At 36.2% G+C, this 24,402-nt stretch overlaps 1 protein-coding gene across 2 annotated transcripts in view; it reads left to right on the top strand.

Annotated features, from left to right (window-relative positions):
* The window catches only part of LOC126978121 (transcription factor egl-13), a 343,538-nt gene extending 324,943 nt beyond the window's left edge, over nt 1–18,595 (top strand). For both annotated transcript variants that reach the window (XM_050826857.1, XM_050826856.1), the window contains exons 4-7: nt 6,315–6,479; nt 9,672–9,888; nt 15,182–15,476; nt 16,715–18,595. In XM_050826857.1, coding sequence (XP_050682814.1) covers nt 6,315–6,479; nt 9,672–9,888; nt 15,182–15,476; nt 16,715–16,964 — 927 coding nt within the window. In that variant the 3' untranslated portion in view covers nt 16,965–18,595. The remainder of the gene's footprint in view (nt 1–6,314; nt 6,480–9,671; nt 9,889–15,181; nt 15,477–16,714) is intronic.
* The last annotated feature ends 5,807 nt before the right edge of the window (nt 18,596–24,402 follow it).

The following is a 24,402-nucleotide window of genomic DNA, read 5'->3' as shown; positions in this document are numbered from 1 at the left end:
ATTTAAGTTAATCTTTAGCTATATCTAAAGTCAGTTGGTCTAGAGTGTAGGTCGTCAACACTAATCAGTCGTTCGATCAAGACCACAGATTAACAAATCATGTTACAGTACTGTGATAATTAATTCTTTGCATTGTGCAAGCAGATACAAAAATACATTTGATACAGATGCTATGGACTGCATTATTTGCCATTAATATTTAATTTTTGATAAAAAAAATTGTAAAACGCTGGCAACGCTCCTGTGATTCCTCTGGTGTTGCAATAGAATGGGTGGAGGTGATCACTTTTGTTTTATACGTTTGATACGTTCAACTGATGGTAATTGATATGCCCTGCTCATTACAAAGCAGTGACGTTCAAGACTCTTCAAAAACCCAAAAATTTCTGAGTTGCACTAAAATAATGGCGCTCGTCACGTTGTGACATAAGATATTAAGTCTTATTTGTCCAGTATAATCACTAGCTACGGCACTCAGGCGCACTACACATTACTACTTCTTGGCAGCAATAGGCGCCGTTGTACACAGATGACCCGTACGTTCGATTGCCCTCCCCTCCCATTAAAAAAGTGTATTGAGAAAATCTTAATCATATATTTTACAGTTACATTTTAAAAATCATGGTAAATACTTAGTTATAAATAATTACACTCGTTTTAATCCTTTAAAAGGTTTAATTTAAATGTATAATTTGTGGCATGTTCCATATTTTAGCTTTGTTTTTATATGACGTGATCTGTCTATAATCGTGTAGAACGTGATTGAGTTATATAAATATAAAAAACAACTCTCATTTTAAAATAAACAATGTGTCTATAGATGTGTTGTTTTTGTTTCAGCATTCGCCTCTTTTTTTTAAATTGTTTAATTACAAATGTACGAGTCCATTCCTCCAAGCTGGTTAGAACATTAGCAATTCGTTGTGATATGTCATCGTACGGCAGAGAACACAGCATGCAGCCTTTGTGCGGCCCTCACCCGACCTGAACCAATTGTCAGCCCTTTTTATAATACATTATTTAAATTATCAACACTTTTACATCGCGGCACTTGTTGCCAACAAGTAGGAGGGTAATCTGCTCTCTGAATAAATTATCTATACGAATATGTTTGTCATTCTCGGTCCCGCGAAACGTGCCCTCTTACCTTGAAGTATTTACTCTAAAGGAGAAGCTATACTCATGTAAGATGATGATACCTACCTCAGACTGGGAATGAAGCGACCGCTCTCAGGCTATTTAATTATAAATATTATTGTGCGATACTACATATATAATAACTAAATTTAAAAAAAATCTCGTTGAGTTTGTTGCGCCCGTTCTTCTCAGGTCTGTAGCATACTCTTTAAATAGGTAGTTTGACCTTCAATAAGTGATTTTAAATAAAAATATTTGAATTTGAATTACAGTTGTTTTGTAATTTTCTATAATTCCTTTGATGATAGATCACCCAAATCTATTTCATTAACTAGTTGCCACCGATTTATATTATTGTGTTCATTTCCCTCATATCAAATTTGACATTCCACTCACTTCCATTTTTTATGACAATAAGGGACTAGACCTGTAGGATATTCAGCTGATGTAAATTTATGTTCGTTACAATGCAGTGCCGTTCAGTATTCTTGAAAAACTCAAAAATTCTGAGCGGCACTACAATTTTGCTCGTCAACATGAGACATAAGATGTTAAGTCTCATTTGACCAGTTACTTCACTAGTTACGGCGCCCTTCAGACCGAAACACAATTCTAACACATTACTGCTTCACGGCAGAAAAAGACGCGGTTGTCGTACCCATAATCTAGCCGGAATCCTGTGCAAAGGAGCCTCCCACTGGTGAAAACACATACATACACAAAAATCAATTAAATATTTCGACAAAAAATAATTAAGCAGACATAAACAATATTTTAGTCGAGTTCGTGACATTAACATTATTGTCGTATCGGATTCGCTCAATACTCTAAGCTCGCATGCTGTCTCTATTTTTCTCTAATATGACCGTGACAGCTAAAACTGATTTAGTTAGGCTAATGTATTTGTTTTTAGCCATTGTAGCAGCAAATTAATCTAGAAATGAGGACGCGGCGACAAATGACAGCAAATATTATGATTTCATTCCAAGATCTCGGATCAAATACGTGAATATGACGTCTGTTTCACAAAACAGCTTTTAGAATATTTCACTATATACACAAAACGATTTATACATCTTATGCAAATAGTTTTAATGAATAAAATCGCCTGCATCTTTGTAGTATTTCAGTCAGGCGCCACTGCGTGTGTGTATAAATTGTGTTGGTATGTCCGGTATTGTGATCTGGTCATCAGCTTGTACTATGTAATAGGTGTTTTATCTATCCTTAACCGTAATCCTCACTTTCGTGTATCTTTCATCCAGATAATATAATTTAAGAACTTACGATGACAATGGTTTTATGTTGTCATGAGTCGATACGTTGGTTAATGTTATATATAGCTATAGTAAATACAGTTTCTATAGTCAACGATCCAACGAGTATTGAAAACCGTGTTCGACGTGATATGATTGTTAGCTCCATAACATTTTGAACATATTATGATCTTTATGGTTTCGTACCTCTAAAGGAAAACGGAACCCTTATAGGATCACTTTATACAATAAACTATAAGGGTTCCGTATCCGTTCCGTATCCGCCCGTCTGTCTGTCTGTATTAAGTGTACAGACTGACAGATCTCGTAAACTTGTGAAGGTTTCGGGTTGAAATTAAAACAATATACTCAGGTCTTATAGTCTCTTGAAAAAGATACGGTCATTAATGTCGCTAGAAACGTATATTTGGACACTCTCAAGGGAACCAAAATTAATTTCAGTGTATTTTCCTTTGACCTACAACTATAAAATTTGGCAAATGATACTGTGTTATACTACAAGTATATGAAAAATGCTTAAAACTTTACATTTGTAATTAAATTATAAAAAACTGGGTGTTTTGTTGGTAACGGTGATCCAAATTTTGAATTGAGTTAACCGCGTCATGTGGTGGAGGGTGGGGGGTGTCGTATAAAAGGGCTTCAATGGCACAAGGTGTAACACTTTTAATTATTGTTATATGGTGTTATAGTTTTCAAATTATGACGAAGAATTAATAAAAACGCTTTTGTATAAGTATAGGTATGTACCTAATGTACGGAACCGACGGTGAACGGGCCCGACACACACTTGTCCGTCAAAGATTATGTTATGCTCTAATGGTCCTGTATTCGAGACAGTACTCGTTATAATATACCTATGTACCTATCTAAATAGCCGATGTTTTTCGTGGTATATATTTAAACCCAAGAACTGCAGCTTTTGTTTCATAGTTGCCATCAATTAGTGAGCTTTAAGCTTCTGAGCTACTGTTATTGAGTTACTACTAGCTGTCATAAAAAACATTCTTATGCCAATAAAAGTTCTTGTAACCTTGCTCATAGGTCGAGGTCTGGTGGGCTTGGCGCACGAGTCATATTTAAACGTTAAAATAATTATTAAATTGATGACTTAGAAAAAAAATTAAGAAGACCAACCGATGTAATTTTCTTTTCTTGATTTTTGGTAAAAAAAAAATATGTTATTTGGAGTCATGTTAACTGAACGTTTATGTTTATACTAAAAATTCCGAGTTCAATTTATGATTTTTAGTTACATGCGAGTTGAAAAATTAAAAAGTGCATTAACATATACGACAACCATATATTATATAATACGATACACATACTGAAATATACATAAATACATATCTATGTCTTTGAAACATTCATTATCTAAATGTTTGTATCTACCGGGATTCGAACACGGGATTTCCAGCTCAGAGCAGGATCACAACGGGATGATATGAAGTTGCAAGATATCATAAAACATTCGTAATCTACTGATTTTTAAAATATCATAAGATTCAGTCACAATTTGAAACAAATAAATGTATTGTGTGATACCATTACTTAATTACCATCACCCTTAATAAATGTCATGCTTTGTTTTAATTGATTTGATTGTCTTAGTAAAAATAAGAATCAGCTCAATGCTCATTACATATAGATTCGCCGATATTTTTCGTGGTATCGATTTAAACTCAAGGACATATTGACAGATGCTGTTCTCTATCTATTTATACCCAGTGCTCTATCGACCTGACACCGTCGTCCACGCCCTGCTGCCAACTCTGGCCAACACCACATCACGCCCATTCCCTTCTATTGGCAAGCCAAACATTGACCCGCTCACATTTATATTATTTCCAAACGACTACATCTCTTAAAGCACCTGCTATCAATACAATAAACTCACCTGGTCGACTTCATCAAACATTTTTATGTCGCCACAAAACTCGGCCGAACTGCTAGCGGTCGACTATAAAACATAACCAATTGCTAGGATCTCGCTGCCATTAAATAAAAGTCTTTTTACATTAGATAAATCGCATGTTATTTGGGAACATCTGTCCCTTGCCGATTCCGGCGATACATTATGCTCAGTTTGTTGTTTTTAATAAAAAGTTTAATCCGTTTCGTTATGACATCAATTTGTCTGTCGGATGGAAAAACTTGCTCGATTACCGGTATCAAGCCGGGGGGGCTGTATCGACAAGGGGCAGCTATTACAAGCACTCTACGCGTTTTTTATTTCATTAGTTATGTCATTTAATATAATATTATTGGTGTTTCCTTGTGTTAATATTTAAGTTTTCTTGGTTGAAAATAGGATAAACAGACTAAAACGTTCGTATAGGAGTAAATTTTAGAAGAATTTATGAATCTTTTTACCCGAACGAAATCTTTATTTTTCACACATTATATTTTTCATGAAAACCTTCGACACGCATAAACATATTTTTTGTCAATAACTATAACAAATAAACAGAACCTTTTAAGGAAATATTGCAGAAAGCTAAAATTGTATATAAATGTTTTCAAAATAAATAATAGTTAAGGCCTAATAACCTTAAAATGAACGCTGAATTAATACATAAATACAATTATCAGATATCATCAATAGCCAAGGGATATCGAACAAATAATTATAATTAAATGTTCAATACACATGTATATTGGTGGCCGATGTGTGTCTGCGAATAAAAGTCACAATAATATATAATTGAAATTAGTTAACAATCCTAATAATAACATTTGAGAGAAAATCATTAATGTAGGAGTCATAAATATCTTTATTTTATGACATTTTGAAGGCATCTGTTTGGATTCTTTCTGAAACTGTAATATTTGCAATGTCATAAGTTTATTAATTGAACAAGGGCTTTTCTGACTGTCTGCAAAACTCGCAACATTGAACGAATTTTCCGTCTCCTTGTCAAAATTTATCAGCTATATGTACGACCCGGAAAATAATAAAGATGTCTGCTTAAGAACCAGAGGACCTCACCCACACTAAGGGCATTGAATGTGAGTGTAATCATCGCGAAAATATTTCAGTAAACTCATTATTAAGTCGTTCGGAAATGCATTTCAACGTGATATTTTCATGTCAACACCTTATAATGTCTTGCTGTGTACAAACATTAACGATTCAATTCTGTCTTAATGAAGACCTGATAAAATGTATATTGTGGCATCACTCACGCGTCCAACGGCAATTAATCGAAGTTTCCTCTTTTTTGGAACTGGTTTCACGCAGAGATTGGGACGGACACTGAATGTGCTTTGTCAATGTTTTAAGAAATTTAGCCTGAGTATTGTTGTGTGTAATGTTTTGATTTTGCGAACCTAATGGGTGTTTTGTTTATAAATGTTACCAACAGATCAATGTGAGCCAGGTATCTTACTTTATAATATCTTACAGTTCCTAAGGTGATCACTGTCAGACTTTTTGTCAAGTAATTGTTAAATTTAATTGACATTGCATAGGGAGGTTCTGATTATATATATGTTAGATTTACTAATATGGAGAAAAAAAAATTGTAAGAGTTATCATTCACGAAAAACGAATGAATCTTTTTTGCACATTTTTTCGCTATGTGTTTTCGTGCAATACACAGCGGCATGTGGCTGATAATATTGTAACTGTTGGGGTTGATGTCGTAAGTTAATTAACATTACACGGAACTCGTTCCAACACCTGACTTAAGTTGTTGTAACCTCACCTCCATCCCGATCGGTCCTGAACATGCCAGGTCTCTCTTATGGCTTTGTCAATGTCAATGATAATCTGCCACCAAGAATGCTTTGGTTTTCTACATTTGCCTATTTTAGAATTTTGCTGAAGGAACCCGAACTCGTACGTACACTTAGTCTCATAAAAAATAAATCTAATAAAACAATTTTCTCTTGTTATAGAATATCGGAAATGTGTCCGCTGAGTTGGAGCTGCAAAGACTGCAGCAGGAGCACATGAGACGACAAGAGATGGTGCGTCGGGGACACTCTCTCTACCCTGGACCTCACCTGGGTCTACTGCCATTACTGGAACAAATGCGACCTCAACCTCCGCCTAACTCCAATGTAAGTAGCAGTAGTTTCTTTACGATAAGAAGTGACAAACCGATCTTAACATTTACCTGAAGGTAAGTGATAACCTCTGCTCACGACAATGCAGTGCCGGAGTTAGCAAGCGCGGGATCCGTAGCAAAGTCTTTCAGAGAGCTCTTGATTTAGATCGACAATAGTCGGTTACCGAGTATCTGATGTGGATTGTCTTGTCTAGTAGGAAAAGTTTAACGTTTCACGTTTTTGTCACATTAAGTAAATTCAATGTTCCACTTCTTTATAAGTTTCACTCAAAAAATTACGCTCAGGCAGAGATGAGTTGGTTTCAATACGCGGAGCCCGTAGCAATTAGAACTGCTACGTGGTTAATCCGGCACCGGACATAAACGTAAAGCAGTCATTTAACTAGATAAGAACTGTATGTGCACTGTTGTTGTACTGTTGTGTTCCCGGTCTGTCTCAAAAAACTACGTAATAAGAGGTGGGACTCCCTAAGTAAAATTGGAAATTTAGTTTAGTATGAAACGTGCAGTGAGATCTGAAATAAGTTTGAAATTGTAATTACAATATGGCGACGAAGCTATTCAGCTAAGTTCGAAAGCGAAGAGTTGCTTAAAATGTAGTGGATTTCGGCTACCTCCGTTTTTACAAGATTATAGCCGTCATCTATCAATCTATAATCACTGCACTTTTTATACAATCGCTTTTTTCTAGAGAGTTTCGCAATGCTGTTGGGGTCTTAGATAATATTGATCTTTATAACTTAAGTCTTTTGTTGGGCTATGTTTGTCATTTTTAAACATGATCTCAGAAAATGTTAAGAACTAATGTATTAAATGACTTAGGCTTTTTAATTAATAATTATTTTACGCCGAGATGCCGTTGACACTGGCCATGCACGGTTTTCTCGGGAAATCCTCCACCAATGCCAGTGACACGTGTCTAGCACGGCCACATAAAGAGTTTGTCTCCCATCTATGTTCTGGTGCACTCGACTGTCAGTTACAACTAGACCACACGCAACTCAGAGCTCATCCAGATCTCGGAGATCAATTACTCTGCGAACGATTTGTGTTGTGTATTAACGTCACTTCTACCGCGTTTATTACGCGGATTTTTCCAAACAGTTATTTGAACCACTCAACACAAACTTTCATCATCACCATCTGGATTTGTGGGATTCATTCCCAATGCAGCAAAGGAAGCGGGTACCCTAACTAAAAGACAGGCACTACAATTCCTTAGCTCTAGTAGAAGAGTATGGATGATCGTGACCAATAACTACTTGTACCCGATAACCCTTACGCTTTTACTCTCATATAAAAGCTCATTTTAAATACTTTTAATGCTTCTTTTGAAATATAAACGATAGAACGCTTTCAACAAATACAAGTTTTGTCAATTGATCTAATTTCGACTTAAATACAAAGCAGTAATTGATAGAATAACCGACTTCCTTCGCCAAAGTTAGGCTTAATATTCTGAAATGGTATTTTACACGTATAGATAAAGATGCGTTCCAAATCGATTAGCCAACAAGTCATTTACATTATAAATTATTTATTTCTATCTAAACTCCGTTGGCCAACATCCGGTGTTTAAAATTGATAATATATTTACTCTAAGTGAATTGAATTACGCAATTATTAAATTGAATATTAAGTCTTTAGTAGTAGGTATGTGGACTGGTAAAGTAGTTATGATATATGGCTCGAGGTTCTTTAACATTGTAACTGTTTAATATGTTTTGAATATTTTGTTCCATAACTATAATTTTACCAGTAGGAGGCTTCTTTGTACATAGTGCCGGCTAGATTATGCGTTCCACAACGGCGCTTTTTTTGCAGTGAATCAGTAATGTGTAAGCATTATTATGTTTCGGTCTGAAGGGCGCCGTAGCTAGTGAAATTACTGGGCAAATGAGATTTAACATCTCATGTCTCAAGGTTACGAGCGCAATTGTAGTGTCGCTCTGAATTTTTGTGTTTTTCAAGAATCCTTCAGACCGAAACAAAGTAATGCTTACACATTACTGCTTCGCGGCAGAAATGGACGCCGTTGTGGTACCCATAATCTAGCCGGCATTCTGTGCAAAGGAGCCTCCCACTGGTAAACCAAATTGAAAAGCAACAGTCAAGATGTTAATTTCTTTAAATATTGCTCTCAATGATTGTTTACGACCTAAGTTTTAAATAACCCAAATAACCCTCTTGTGCAGCACAAAGATGCAATTAATATAGGCCCCATAGCATGTTTTTTAGAAGCGAGTAAAGTCAAAGGTTAAGATATGTTACGCTTGTTGCTAAAACTATTAATTATTATAGAGATAACAGAATCCAGTTCTTGTGCGATCATGTTGATGTATTCGTTAATTGGTGCAATTTCCGTTTACAAAATATTTGTCAAGATGGGGCCTCGGGATTGTCAGAATTTTTATTACGATTATGTTCTTTGATAAAATGGAGTTTCGAAATTTTATGTTCGTGTTTATTGCAATTAACATTAGAACAGAAATAAATTGATGGTTGACGAGAGCGCTGTTATGTTTAAGTGAAATGAGAGATTTATGTTTACAGTAATTAATTAACGTAGAAATATATTTCTGAATGATACACCAGGAAAAGACATAAACTTATAATGCCTACAACTCGGCTAAGTCTTTTGTGATTGTAAGGACTGTTAAGTGCGATGTAGGTATGTGCTTTTAAAACAAGTTCCCAGAAAATGTTCAAAACAATTAATGTATTAAGTTATTGAAAATAATTGTTAAAAGACGATGGTAAAGGGTGTGGTAAAGGTTACTATAAAATAAATTATTTTCTTAATGATTAAATAATAACGTCTCCTTTTTGATACTTGGTTAAATCAAAAAAATATTTAATTCTAAATACCTTAGATAATTTGTACGTCTAGAAAGAGACTCTTGCTGCTAGACTACCGATGAAAACAGGCCAGGTTTATTAGTTTAGTGTGCGTGACAAGCTACACAGAACACAGATAGATGTGATGACGATTATTAAATGTGTGACTTTGGGTAGGATGGTTTTCATGATAAAAATGTGATACTGCTTCTACTATCTTTCTGTATTCTTTGCTCAAAATAGAGGTTAACAGTCAACTTTAATTATTTTCGACGTTTTCACAGTTGTCGCCAGTCAATCTCGACGTATGAATGATCTAAGCTAAATACGAATCTCATCACTTCAGGTCGTACAACCGTCTCCGTGGCCGCCCCAGACCCTCGCGCAGATGAACACCAGGTCTCCACCACCCCAGGACCCCGACGCACCACTAAATCTCAGCAAGCAGCGGACTCCTTCACCAGCTCAATCAATGATGCTGCCTAGATTCGTGCCATACCCACCGATGGATGAGAGCTCGCCTTACATGAAGAAGGACGACGAATATAATACGGCTTGTAACAGTAAGTGTTTATTTATCATACAAGATAAAACAACTGTTAAAAAATAGTGCACTATAATAAATCTATAAGCTTCATAACATATTATGTGCCCCGTACCATAAAACTTATAGCGGCGATAACCGATGCTCGTCATACAAATTGCGATAGTTAGGCGACGGTCGCTATTCCTACACGTTTCATAATATTTATCAACTCTCAGTGAGTTCACACTGTAGTATTCATATGCGCCTAATTTTTATTCACTCGATCGGCGGTGAATAAAATTGATAATAACATATTGGAGTGTCAACAAATTTTATTTGAAGTAATAATTAGAGATAGAAAACCTAGTGTTAACAGATTGACCGTAACATTTTTTTTGAAGTGAAAACTTCTTTAGCCGCGTTGGGCACGTTTTGGTAGGGGAAAATCTTATAGGTTCGCGTCACCGACATGCTCATGAATGGCGCACGCGATCAGTAAATATGTAATTAAAAAATAAATATAAAAATATATAGTTAGTCAATAAAATCTTTGTGAGTTCAAGTCACCGAAATGCTTATAGCAGTATATCTGTAGCTATGCAGCTGACGTATTGTGCAACATTAGTGCTGTGTATATCATATAAGTGAATTTGAATGGATTTAGTGTGCATTGTTTAAATAGTGTTTTTGTTTGATTAATATATTTTGGTTAATAATGGTTTTTGATTAATATAGTTTGATTGATATATATTGAATATAAGTTTTAAAAATGAATTGAAATTAATAATTAAATTGTTTTTAAACATTATCAAATTTCAAATTTTAATAGTAAACGTTGTAAGTTTTCACTTAAATCGTCAGTCTCTACAACTACCAATATTTTTAGTTCGCGGCGGCCATCATTGTTATTTAATGTATGATGTGCATTTTAATTAGATTTAAATATATCCAAATGATATTAAAAAACCTAATCGATATTATAATTTCAAACAACAGTTTTAATGTATTCATTAATAATTATAGTTTTTGCTAAAACTTTGCCAGTTCATTGGCACCGATCACTACTCCTTATAATTTGATGTATTTTTAATACAATGTAGGTACAATGGTTACTTGATGTATGTAGATGACTTTACATTTAAATAATGCTACTTTAATTTAGTTATTTTAAGTAATTTCTGGTTACATTCATATTTACTATCAATTTGAAATTATTTTCTATTTGGTGACTTTTATAAATATTATTTTTGCTCAGATTCTCCTGGTCTTATTCCAATCAATTTTGTGATTAACTATTTATTTATAAACAGCAAGTTTCAATTCCTTGCTAAATATATTTTATTGACAAACACGCAATATATCGCACGCACAGTCAATGGCACTTCCATTGACAAAACTTAATATAACAAGTAAAGTAATTCATTAAAACGTAATACAGCGGATTATAACAATAGAGTTATATTTGTACATCCTACATACTGTGTAGAAGTGAAAGTAATATAAGACAAAACGTTAGTACCTCCTATAGTGCAAATGGGATTTTAAACAAGTTTTGAAATACTTATTAAGAGATGGGTATGGTGAGCTAGAGAAATTAATAGCCCGCGATAATCCGCAGGTCATAACTTGAAGGCTAGCTTGATTTATTATATTGCTTAAGCATTACAGTTTAATTTTGTTATGTTGGCAATGTGCGCGAACTTTCACGCGTAACCCAATCAATATATTATTATTATGAATTATAATTACAGGAGGTACATAGTTATTATAATGTTATATGCATAGTATTAATATTTCTTTTAAATAGCTTTTTAGCTTAGATAATTTATACGTCTAGATAGAGTCTCTTGCTGTTAGACAACCGATAAAAACAGGTCAGAAATATTAGTTTAGTGTGCGTGACAAGCTACGTCTTACACTCGCGATTTTTATGACACTTTGTGTTGGTGTGTGTGCATTACTCATAATAGAGGTTAGTCCTAAATTAAATTTTTTCCGACGTTTTCAAAGCTGTCAAAACCTATCTAAACGTATAAATGATCTAAAGTTATTAATGTGTTAACTGTTACCGATGTCTCTGCTTCAGTTTTATTAAATGTAAAGATACGAATCAACAACAATATCGACCATTTTGAAAAATACAATAGTGACGACACTTACATTAATATCAAATGCCCATAAATAATAACAACCTGTTATTTAAAGTATAACTTGATCATATTTTAAGATGTTTCATTATCAGACAAACGTCAAAACGAAATTATGCAGATGGCCGTAAATGATTCAAATTAAAATATTTTAATTCATGAGGTCACATGAACTAATATCAAATGGCCATAATTGCCCATTAATAATAGCAACTTGTTATATAAAGCATAGATTGATTATTTAAGAAGTTGCATGAAATAAACAAACGTCCAAACGAAATTAAACAGGCCCTCTGTTCTCTGTAAATGATTCAAATTAATATACTTTTATTCAAACTAAACTAATTTTTGATTGAAATTCAGAATCTACATACCCATTAGAAAACATACACTTCGATCGATGTAGGTATTGGTGCGTATCCTCGTCCAAGGTATTCTTAACATTCGTCTCCAACACCACATCTCGAATGCATGAATCATTTGCCTTTCTCGGCTCAAGATTGTCCACGTTTTACTCCATACAGGTAAACCAGTGCTCGTATTAGTCTAGTATTACTTTTAATACAATAGGTTTTAATGTCAATGGAAAATGAACGTTTGGGTTTTTTTGCTTTAATCGCTTCTGTAGAGGAAACTTCGACGTGATGATAATGAACTCCGAGGAATTTCAGCCACTAGCAATGTTGAATTGAATGCGATTCTAGAAGCCAATTCGCATCGAACTTTCGAGGAATTAGCTGCATTGTTTAATGTTCCCCACATTATTGGGTATATATAGCATAAAAAGACAATGTATATTTAGAGAAAATGTTTTGAATAATATCAGAAAATTTAAGACTATTTCTATAATGACTGCTGTTTACATGAGCTCCCTAAAATTTATAGTACCTATATAGTAGATATGTTAGTAAGTTTAACATTCACATGTACAGTATTTGACTAGAATGTACCCATTTAAATTTGAATAGTTGTATATTAACTATTATAATTTATAGGATAAGAAAATGAATAAGAGCGCAAAAATCAAACATCTTCAAAGCGTGTAATCACATAATTCCAGTAAATGTTATAACGTTCCTAGTATAAATGTACAATCGTGCGGAAACATCAAAACACGCCAAAATATGTAGGTCGGTACACATCCGCTTAACATTTCACTTGACGGATTCGTTACCGAGTGTCCCCACAATTAATAAGCAAACATCCAAAGTAATGCATTCCCTGTATTAATTTGACACGCTCTTAGATAATTTATAACATCCTATGAATCGCGAATGCAGTACTCTTGAGTGTAAATCCAGATATTTGACAATCTCAGTTGGCGGTCAATTACATTTGAGGTATTTTGACAGATGTGGAACAATGTTTGAGCCACCTACGTGAGTTGTGAGTTATTCTTGAAGTAGGTGAGTTGGGCGCTAAAATTTGACATAGTCATAGAATTGTTACAGATAATTATTAATTAAATATTATTTTTCGACCTAGTGCATGCACACGCATAGTTTCTATACGTCTTTTATATCAATAATCGAGGTCTTTGAGCTATTAGCAAACTCATAACATATATTGTTTAACTATATTCACAATCCGGCTCCCAAAAGTCGTCCAGTTGGATCCGTTTAGGTCGGTAAAATATTTATAAAAAAAATCTACTTTGATCAGAAATACCCAAATTGTCTCAAAGATTAGTTGGAGGATTCCATATTGTAGTAAGGATTGTGGATTTAAAAGTGCTTAATTAAAAATCATCAATTATAGGTACTTACATAAATAGTTCTGTAGAAAATTTCGGGTCATTGCCTAAGTATATCAATCATTCATCACACGAGACATCAAAAACCAAATCAGTCGTCAGTAAGTCGCTGTTTTTCGTTTTTAACTTTCCACGTTGAAGTATTAAATTTAATAAATTGTTAATGATAGTTTTATTGGCGAGTGTACTTCGAGCGGAAGCGTGCGTCTCACCCGCCATCTATTACATATATTACAGTATTCTCTTATTTTAAAGGAAATCACCGAACGTTGAACACTTTGTAACCATTCCGGATTGGGTTCGCGCCAACTATGTAAACTGTTCATATTAATTTTATTTCTTAATAATTTATGTTATTACTGATAATACTCCGCGGCGATTTTACAAGCGGAATGTCAAATTAATGTATAGATCATAGATAATTTATACTTCTAGATTCTTCTTCTTTCTGCCTCTTGGTGATAGACAACGCATTACAACGGTCAGGTTTATTACTTTAGTGTGCATGTCAATCACTTTGTTTTAGTGTGCGTGTGCAGAAAGTAGAGGCTAGCAGTTTGACGCTATTTTTTTCAATTTTTCCACAGCTGTGACAGTGTATCTAGACATATTAATATATAAGTTAAGATATTATATATTAAGAAGATATAAGGAAGTAACTTTAACAACTCTTATAATATGAAAAACTAATAATAATTTCACACAAATAAAAAACCTGTGAAATTGTGAGATAAGGTTAAGTACGTTATACTAATACCTCGCAGTTTACATTTTAGTGGCCATTGGTTAAATTAATTTAAAATTTATGTGTAACTGTAATGACATCATAATCAAAGTAAGTCAAAAGTTGCAGAAACTTCTTTTTCATTGAGTGAGTCTTTTCGGAAATGTATTCCTACCAAAGTTGAATATGTACCTATGAAGAATAGTAGGTCTATTTTAGAAATTTAAATGACATTTAACTTAATCGGGAGCTACACTAAGCTGTGTCGTAAATTATATGAAGCAATGAACGGCCGTTGTTAAACTATCGTTAAAGGAAGATTAAGAATGACTAATTTGTTTTGCTTTGTTTAGTAATCGAATGCGAAAGAAGACATTTCAAAGGAATTTTATGGGATTGGAGCGGGGCCGTTCCAGAATTGAGAAGTTTTGTATATTATTGACGAGTAGGTGCGCCTGACTTTTTTGTTTGTGAATTGATTAGAATGAAACAAACACTAAAATATTACGGAGCTCGGGCCAATAAGCAGCCACAAACTGACTATCATTCTAATCATATTTTGCCACGCTTATATTAGAAACGCAACCTGTAGGAATAAATTATATTATATTATTTTTTTATAAATATTATATTTATAGCCCTCTAGAGAACACTTATAAGGTGTTATTATGTAATGATTTTAAAGTTTTTATTTTTTTTTCTACAGCATCATCTTGGGGCCAGTCGCCTTCAGATGAAGCAGAGAAGGCAAAACTGATTCGTCAGCCAAAACGCGACGAAGCTGGTAAACCCCACATCAAGCGACCAATGAACGCTTTCATGGTGTGGGCTAAAGATGAACGCCGTAAGATCCTCAAGGCCTGTCCTGACATGCACAATTCCAATATTTCTAAAATCCTGGGAGCTAGATGGAAGGCGATGTCTAATGCTGAGAAGCAGCCTTACTATGAAGAGCAGTCAAGATTGTCCAAACTGCATATGGAGAAACACCCTGATTACAGGTTCGTATTTTTTTTTCGATTTTCTTTTGAATAATAAACACACTTTTTTCATGCAAGCGTAAACCTAACAGAATTATTCTGAGTCCACTCAAGCTTGACTTTCCTCCTCTCCTCTCCTAGTATCGGTACATAGGTATGTACTGGGTCTCCATGATAAAAAAGTGTGTTTGTCCTTATGTACGCACGCAACAAGTTATAATAAAGCGTAAGCGTAATAAAAAAAAAATTCTGAAACAAAATTATTCCTCTTGCTATTTTACGTTTGTAAAAAAAAACAATATTGTAATAATGAAACTTAGAGTTAAAGTTAAATATAACTAATGAAAATATTATTATACCGCATAACTAAGTTAAATAACGTGTAATTAAACATCATTCAATTATTTTTATACGATTAGAGGGAATATTTTTTTTAAACTTGTATATTAATTGAAATTATACTTTGAAATTTATTTAATTCTCGTTCATTGGTTGTGGTTCAGTAGACATATTATGAGTTACAAGAGGCTTGGTAGCTGAAGTATGATACAAAATATGGTTTAGTTGACCAGCAAACGTCAGTGTGTCGAATTTGCGTGACAGTATACGCGCGCATCGTAAATGTTCATTCTGAAAAATTTTCGCTGACGCGCCAAAAGAAATACAACTTTAAAAAATGTAATAAGTATGATCTGGATGTGTAGTGTTCCTTTAAAGTGCGGTTTTCAATGAACTTTCTTCGACGTACAACCAACCTACGGAATGTTCTTGCTTGCGCGAAGATCTGAAACAGAATCTTTGCACAGATACCAAAAATTGTCAATATAATATGTAGTTGTTTGATTTCAATACTTCAAGCTGGATCCAAAACTGAAGAGTTGAAATAGCAAAAAAAAACTACATTTGAAATACAGATCTATTTGGAATTGAGATTGATATGAATAAATTATTTTTTTATTTATATTGTCATACATTCTACTACTTACTACATAATACTACTCACTAGGTACTACTAGGTGTTCGCTCGATTGAAAAAAATACACTCGTAACAACTACGAAATAAATTGTTTATAATTTAAATTATCATATTATAAAGTTGTGTGGCTCGGAAGGAGTCTTACAAAATTTCAGATTAACTGGGGTTGAAGTTGGCCATATTATTTTGAGATACTAACACCCCTATACACGTTTTAATTATTTATCTCATAGGTATCTATAGTGTATCTAGAGTGATATTAATTTAAATAACTGGATTTCAGATACCGACCGAGACCAAAAAGAACTTGCATCGTCGACGGCAAGAAGATGAGGATATCGGAGTACAAGAACCTGATGCGCACGCGGCGTCAGGAGATGAGGCAGCTCTGGTGCCGGGACGGTGGAAGCGAGCTGGGCTTCCTGCCCTCTCTCGCGTCCCCCGGACCTTCGAACTCATCTCCGCCGCCAAACGGCAGCAGCTACATGACCCCAGGGTTCTCTCCCCCTCTGTCTCCGGGCGAGGACGATTGAGGAGCGGCGCGCGGCTGGCCTTACCCCCACGTCGCGCCCTCCCATATGCCTCCCCCCCATCCGTGGTAATTTCCCGAAAACGTCGAAAAACGGAACAGAAGTGTGAAGTGTCAAAGTGACATTAACTTTTTAAAATGTTAATCTAATGCCAGTGTCGTAATCGGATCTCTCGTATAGGAAAGAAAGCTAATATAATGAGGTTATTCCATTAGTGAATTAAGATGATGAACAGAACAGAAGGTAGACATTGACTTGTACAAAGTGGAGTTGCGGTTTATTGAAGTAGAGGCACGTATTGAAGCTTAAAATGTTTGTGCCAAATTATTAGACAAGTGTATATAAAATATAAATTTCTCTTTTAGATATCATAGTGGTGTAAATAATAATTCGTTTTGTAGATAATATATGTTCTTAATAGTAGAACTACACTTTAGGTGTTACATTAAGTGTATTCGTAGTGTCAGTATGTCGTGTTGCCATGTGTAATTATATACCCGTAATTGTAGAAGCTTATAGAAATAAGAACTTTATGTATCAAACCAAAAATCTGAAGCGGTATGCTTGAAAATTGTAGTGTTTTGAACACATTTCTGAATCATCAGTGAGATGTATTGAAGCATAATATGAACATAATACTCATATACTAGGACCTAGGTATCAAGAACTGTCTACAATTAGGATAAATTGCATAATAATAATAATCTTCTTTATAGATTACAATTGAATCATGGAACCTAACTTCTACGAGCTACCTGTGTTTAACACAAACGGTGGTCAATTTGATATCCGTCAATTTGTAAACCTAATAAATAATAATAACAAACTCAAATGTACCCGAAATAGGTGCAGTTGATACAAATTATCATTCGCTTTATTGAATCGTGCAATTTAAGAAATAGGTTAGGTGTAAGGTATAGAAGCAAACATAATCTACTTAATATAGTTATTGGTATACTTAAATGAACACATTGAGTAGGTAAGGTCGTTGATTGCCATTCTTTATTTTGTTATTTAATTTTTAAAATGTAAACACATATTATGTACTTTACACTGTTTTTAAAACTGATGGCGGGCGAGTTTGCGCCAGGTTTTTTTTCTTTTGAAGTACATTTTAATGGAGTGTACTCTCTTTATATGATATGCCAGTAATATTATTCGAAATGTCTTTAGGGTAGTAAATAAATTATTGTGTATGTGTCTCTGTTTATTGATAATGTAGTGTGTATTCTCTTAGTAAATGTGTAAGAGTTTAGCAACAGTGCTGTTAAATTATTTATTTTTTATGTTGAAACTCATTGTACTGTAAATATTGCGATATTTCAAATGTAACTTAGATATAATTGTGGTTATTTAATTATGCGAATCGCACAGATCTCGGTCGAATCTTCTTTTTGTTTTTCTGTTTTATATTTTCTCATCTACTTTATTCTTTATCTATGTGCGTCAGATTATCTTTATTGTTTTTTTAGTTTGTTTTACAATTTTGTCGAAATTATTTTTCTTCGATTGAGGTTATCTTGAATATTTTTGCGATTGTGTAGAAAATAGATTATGGTTTCTACTTAGGTATAAACCAGGACACATTACAAAATTGTGCCAAAACCCGAAAGTTTATTAAAAAGTAAAAATAAGATGATGTGTTTTATTTCGATGGTATTAATCAACAAAAGTAATAAATTAAGTCATAGAGAGAATTCCGCTATAGGATTTTCGTTCTATCATAGTACTAAAGATAGATCTAAGAATATTTTGTTGTTGCAACGATTACTTTACAATTAATTACTCTTTTAATGCAATAGGAGTACCAACTACGCACCAACAAGTAGGTGTATGGGTTATCTGAGGGCATGTGAAGATATAATAGAAATAAAATTAATAAATGAAAGAAAAATTAATTGTATATCACTGGACTAATAAAATAGTTTTAAATAAATGATTCGAATTTAAAAAGAATCATGATTATTCATGTTATTAGAAAAATACTTACATGAAATTAATATTGAATTATTATTAAGTAGGAAGATAATGATAATTCATTAAGTTAAATCCTATCACCGCGCTTATAATGCATTGCAACACCACTGGAGCCTCACCGGCCTTTTAGGTAGCTGTATGGGCAGATAGACCGGGGTAATAGCGCTCAGGGGATAATGCCGTTCACACCTATAACTTGATAACTACAGCGCGTAACACAAGTGATGAGAGTCCCGCGGGAGCAGTCAGTGATAGAGGTCGCTCATATACTTACAATATACTAGCTTGTTATAACATCTGTCACGGAGATACAGCAAGATAGAAACGCCATATCACAAAAATTGAATTGAATTGAAAAGTTGAGCGAACCTATTGTAACTGTAACCTATTTTGATTGACAAGTCGTAACAGTCACTAACGCTTGCCATTATCTCGTTGGTATCTTCAATACACTTAATACACATTGACAAATTAATATTAGACACGCATTGTCTATAACATATGGCTGCAAGGTGTTCTATAGAGAACATAGTGTGTTCTATAGAGAACATAGTGTGTTCTATAACAGTAAGAGAGAGAAGTGTGTATATATTATATTTGTAGTGACCGTATAACTTTCGGATAGCTGTTTTATGGGTAAGTCGAAGTTATTTTGTCTACCGGTAGTCAATAGTCAATAGCAATAATAAATCTGTAGACATCAAATTTCTGTACAAAGAAAAAAAATGATCAAAAACTAGTCAGGATGAAAAGAAAATAGAACAAGTCCCGATATTTTTGGAATTTCTTATTTCTCTGTCTGTTTGTACGGGCTAATCTCTGAAACTATTTGACCGATTTAATTGAAATTTTCATGATGATTCTTTACATCCCTGGTCAACATCTTAGATACTTTTAATCCCGGAAAATTAAAAATTAAAGAGTTCCTGTGGGACAGTTAAAACCCTCTACTTACTAAAATAGCGTATGCACAACAACGTATGCAAATAATTTAATCAAAAGTGGCATGTTCATACCTTTTTTGCCAGTCAACATCTTAGATTACCGTCTTTTGACGTCAGCACAATCGGGCCAGACTCGTCCGGGTTACTTACCAGTTACCACACTCGCACAGAATACCGGCGTGAAGTAGCGGCCTAATGCCGCTATGTTTCGCATAGGATAGTGTCGAGGACCCCGCTCCACGCTTAATGTGGACTTTTGTAACATCAGGGGAATTCACTCCAACTTAAACGCCGTCCACCACCACCTTGAGACGGCGCAGCCGGCCTTGTGTTTCCTTACGGAGACGCAGATATCTCGACCTAGCGATACGTCATATTTAACGTACCCCGGGTACAATATTGAGCACAATTTTTTGCCTCATGCCGGGGTATGTGTGGACGTTAGGGAGGATATCTGTTGTCGCCGTCTCGGCAATTTTGAGGGTAGGGACCTGTCTACTCTCTGGCTCCACGTAGATTTAGAAGACCGCATCCGCATCTATGCGTGTGTTTACAGGTCCCATAGTAGTAACGCAGAAACCGATCATCTCATGGGCTGCGTTCAAGCGGACTACGCAGACTACGTAGGGCGATCTGTGTACAATTTTGCATTGGCGTATGGTCTGTCCCAATTGGTTGAGTCGCCTACGCGGCTCCCGGATGTGGATAGCCACATGCCGTCCTTATTAGATCTTCTGCTTACTACACATCCCTATAGTAACCAGGTCTCTGTCGACGCCTCTCAGAACGTCTGACCATTGCCTGGTTGAGTGTAGTGCCCATCCGACGCCAACGTCGCAGACCACCAGCGACCCGCCGCGTTTGGCACTACAAGTCAGCAGATTGGGATAGGATGCGTTCCTTTTTTGCATCCTACCTTTGGGGCAAGGTTTGTTTCCCTTCGGATGATCCTAGTGCCTGCGCCGTTGCAGTTGCCGATGTGATACTGCAGGGCATGGATATTTTAATACCAAGCTCTGTAGTACCGATCGGTGGCAGATCACAGCCCTGGTTCGATGCGTCAGTTAAAGCAGCATCTGATTGCAAAAAACAGGCGTATCGAACTTGGGTTGCGGCGCTGGGCACAAAGGATCCGAACTGCAAATTTCTTAAGAGGAAATATAACAGAGCTTATGCAAGTGGACCTCCAGCTTCCTCACTGGGCGTAGCATACAAGTCGTTGCCGACGGTTTTTGCTCGAATCCCAAGCCCGTGAACGCTGGAGTGCCCCAAGGCTGTGTGCTATCTCCCAAGCTGTTTGTTCTGCATATCAATGATATGTTGGACCCCTCCAACATACATTGCTATGCAGACGACAGCACTGGTGATGCCGTATACACGGGCCATGCAAGTCTCTCTCGGGAAAACTTCAACCAGTGCCGGGAGAAACTTGTGTCTTCTATCGATTCCTCTCTCGAGAAGGTCACGGAATGGGGTAAATTGAACCTTGTCCAATTCAACCCCCAGAAGACTCAAGTTTGCGCGTTTACCACTAAAAAATCCCCATTTGGCATATCACCGCTCTTCGACAACACTTCCCTAAAAGCCTCGCCTAGTATCGGAATACTGGGTCTCGAAATCTCGAGCGATTGCCAATTCCGTGGCCATCTGGAGGGCAAAGCCAAATTGGCTTAGAAGAAGCTGGGCGTCGTTGCTTTGTAGAGCGCTAGAATGTGGGACGGCTTGAAGTATTGCCGTGCTCTGTTAATGACGCCCAGTATTTTCGAAGTCAATTTGGCTTTGCCATCGAATTGGCAATCGCTCGAGATTTCGAGACCCAGTATTCCGACGAAGTTCCCGGTAGAGGACTCCATAGAAGACACAAGTTTCTCCCGGCACTGGTCGAGTTCCCGAGTATACGGCACGTCCCCTGCATAGCCGGTGTATACGGCATCACCAGTGCTGTCGTCAGCATAGCAATATATGTTGGAGGTGTCCAACATATCATGGATATATAGAAGAAACAGTGTGGGAGATAGCACACAGTCTTGGGGCACTCCAACGACTTGTATGCTGCGCCCAGTGAGAAAGCTGGAGGTCCACTTGTATAATCTCTCGGGAAGCAGAAATGATGGAAGTTTTGACTGAAACGCCTCGTGCCATACACGATCAAAGGCCTTCGCTACATCCAGGACAACTGCCAGGCCTTGCCCCTTGCTTTCGATAGACGCGGCCCATCTGTGTTAGGTATACCAGAAGATCGCCTGCCGACCGCCGTACTGTCGGTGGTTGATCAACTGGTGACCTAGGTATACCAAAAGCTGGCTGTTAATTAAGCTCTCCGTGATTTTGGAGAGCAGGGAGGTAATAGCAATAGGCCTGTAGTTTACCGGATCCGAACTGTCTCCTTTTTTTGGATCGGATTGACAAGGACTGACTTCCATGAGTTAGCGACTATGCGCTTTGAATAAGAGTGCCAGAATAAACGCGTTAGCACCGGCGTCAACTCAGGGGCACACGTTCTAAGCACGATTGGAGAAATGCCATTCGGCCCGCTTAACTTCCTGACGTCCAACGAAAACAGAGCTCGCCGAATAGTTTTCTGTCTGAACTCTACTTCAGGCATAGAGCTCTGACACCGCGGGATGTTCGGCGGTGTTTTTCCGTTGTCGTCAAGAGTCAAGTTGGAGGCGAAAAGAGCGCACAGAAGATCGGCTTTCTCTCTTGCCGTGGGTGTAATTGGGGTGGGTGGGTGTAATTCCTCAAGAGCAACGGCGGCAGGGACGTATGGTTGAAGTTACCAAGAGCAGCTTTCGACAACAACTATAACTTGCGTGTTCCAGTCGGGTTACTGGAAAGCTTCTCCCGATTTTGGCAACGTGTTTCGATTTCGCAGGGGCGATTTGCCGCGTAAAGAATCTGGACGCACGGTTATATTTCCTCTTTAGAACTTGGCAGTTCGGATACTTTGAGCCTGGCGCCGCAACCCAGGTTCGATACGCCTGTTTTTAGCAGTCAGATGCTGCTTTAAGTGACGCATCGAACCAGGGTTGTGATCTGCCACCGATCGGTACTACAGAGCTTGATATAAAAATATCCATGCGCTTTAGTATCACAACGGCTACCGCAACGGCGCAGGCACTTGAATTTAATCAGATTAGTTTTTCGAAAAAAGAGACGTTGAGATCTAACTTATAAATTTTACAATAATTATCGAATCTATCCAAGTCTGCCTGTAAAAGATGGCAATCATCGAGTAATCACTCGATGATGATCCAATCAGACGTTCTTAAAAAAATTCTATCATTGGCATAAAGTAACAATTTAGGATGCGAGAAACGTGACGAAATATCATTAAGAAATATAGAGAATAAAAGGGCACCTAGAAGCGAGTCTTGAGGAACACCTGATGGAATGAACATCCATCAAGAGGAGTATCCAGTTATAGCCAATTTAGTAACTATTAATTAAAACTACACTATGTTTGTTATTTACCACGACACCTAAATATTTATAATATGATCTCTTCACTTATTAAAAAAGTTACAGGCTGACCCACAACTGAAACATGAAATTAAATCACATTTTAAATTGCTCCATCAATTTAGGAGTTATGATATATCAACGATAACCTTGTCCTTTTGTTGGCATCTTTTGCGTCTGGTACTAGAACTACATAGCTTTGTATTTTTCGGCTTACCCTCGTCTGAAGCCCTAGACACACCACTGAATGCGCACTGGTTGGTCGTTGATCATAGTAATTCAGTTAACAGAAATATGGGCTAGCTATAAGTACTTCTAGTGCCTCTTTCGTATTACTAATATAATATTTAAGATTAGACTTTCAAGGCGGCGAGCAGATTTCATGTTACCCGTCCGGAACACGCAAGATCTGAGCGTTTTTTAAAGTTTTCTTGTTAATTTGACTTAACTTGGACATTGAAACAACCTCCCTACTCAACAAAATCATGGAAAGCTATATATATCTTATCAACAACCAATTGGCAATCTGCGGTCGTCTGGAAGACAAAGCCAAATTACCTTCGACAGAACTATGGGTCATTAATAGACTAAGGCAATACTTCAAACCGTCTATTGAGAATATTTCATATAGAGCAATAGCTCTAAGTAATCTTTTTTATGGTGCACCTTCGTTTTAGCTTGAACCATTTGACCACGTTCAACCTGCGGTTTTATCACCGGACGTCGCTTCATTATCTTCTACTTCATTTCTCAAGAGAAGTGTTTCGAGAAACTGTTTGACTTGATTCCCATTGCCGAATTCCGCCAGCGCACGATACGCCCAAACCCGGATATCATCCTCACCACCTTGTTGACGTGTGGCGTTCCTTCATAGAGCAGTGTTCAAATGTACTACCACAGAGTAGTGATGGATACTTACTTACGTATTCTAGAACCAAACTTTTTTTTATGACAATAAGGTACGAGACGAGTTGTTCGGCTGGTGATATTTGACACGCTCCACCACCCATTACAATGCAATGCCGCTCAGGATTATTGAAAAACCTAAAAATTCTATC

This window comes from Leptidea sinapis, chromosome 47 (assembly GCF_905404315.1).
Source record: "Leptidea sinapis chromosome 47, ilLepSina1.1, whole genome shotgun sequence".
Classification (NCBI taxonomy): Eukaryota; Metazoa; Arthropoda; class Insecta; order Lepidoptera; family Pieridae; genus Leptidea; species Leptidea sinapis.
Note: the sequence above shows the minus strand (reverse complement) of the source record. Positions and strands in the feature narration are given on the sequence as shown.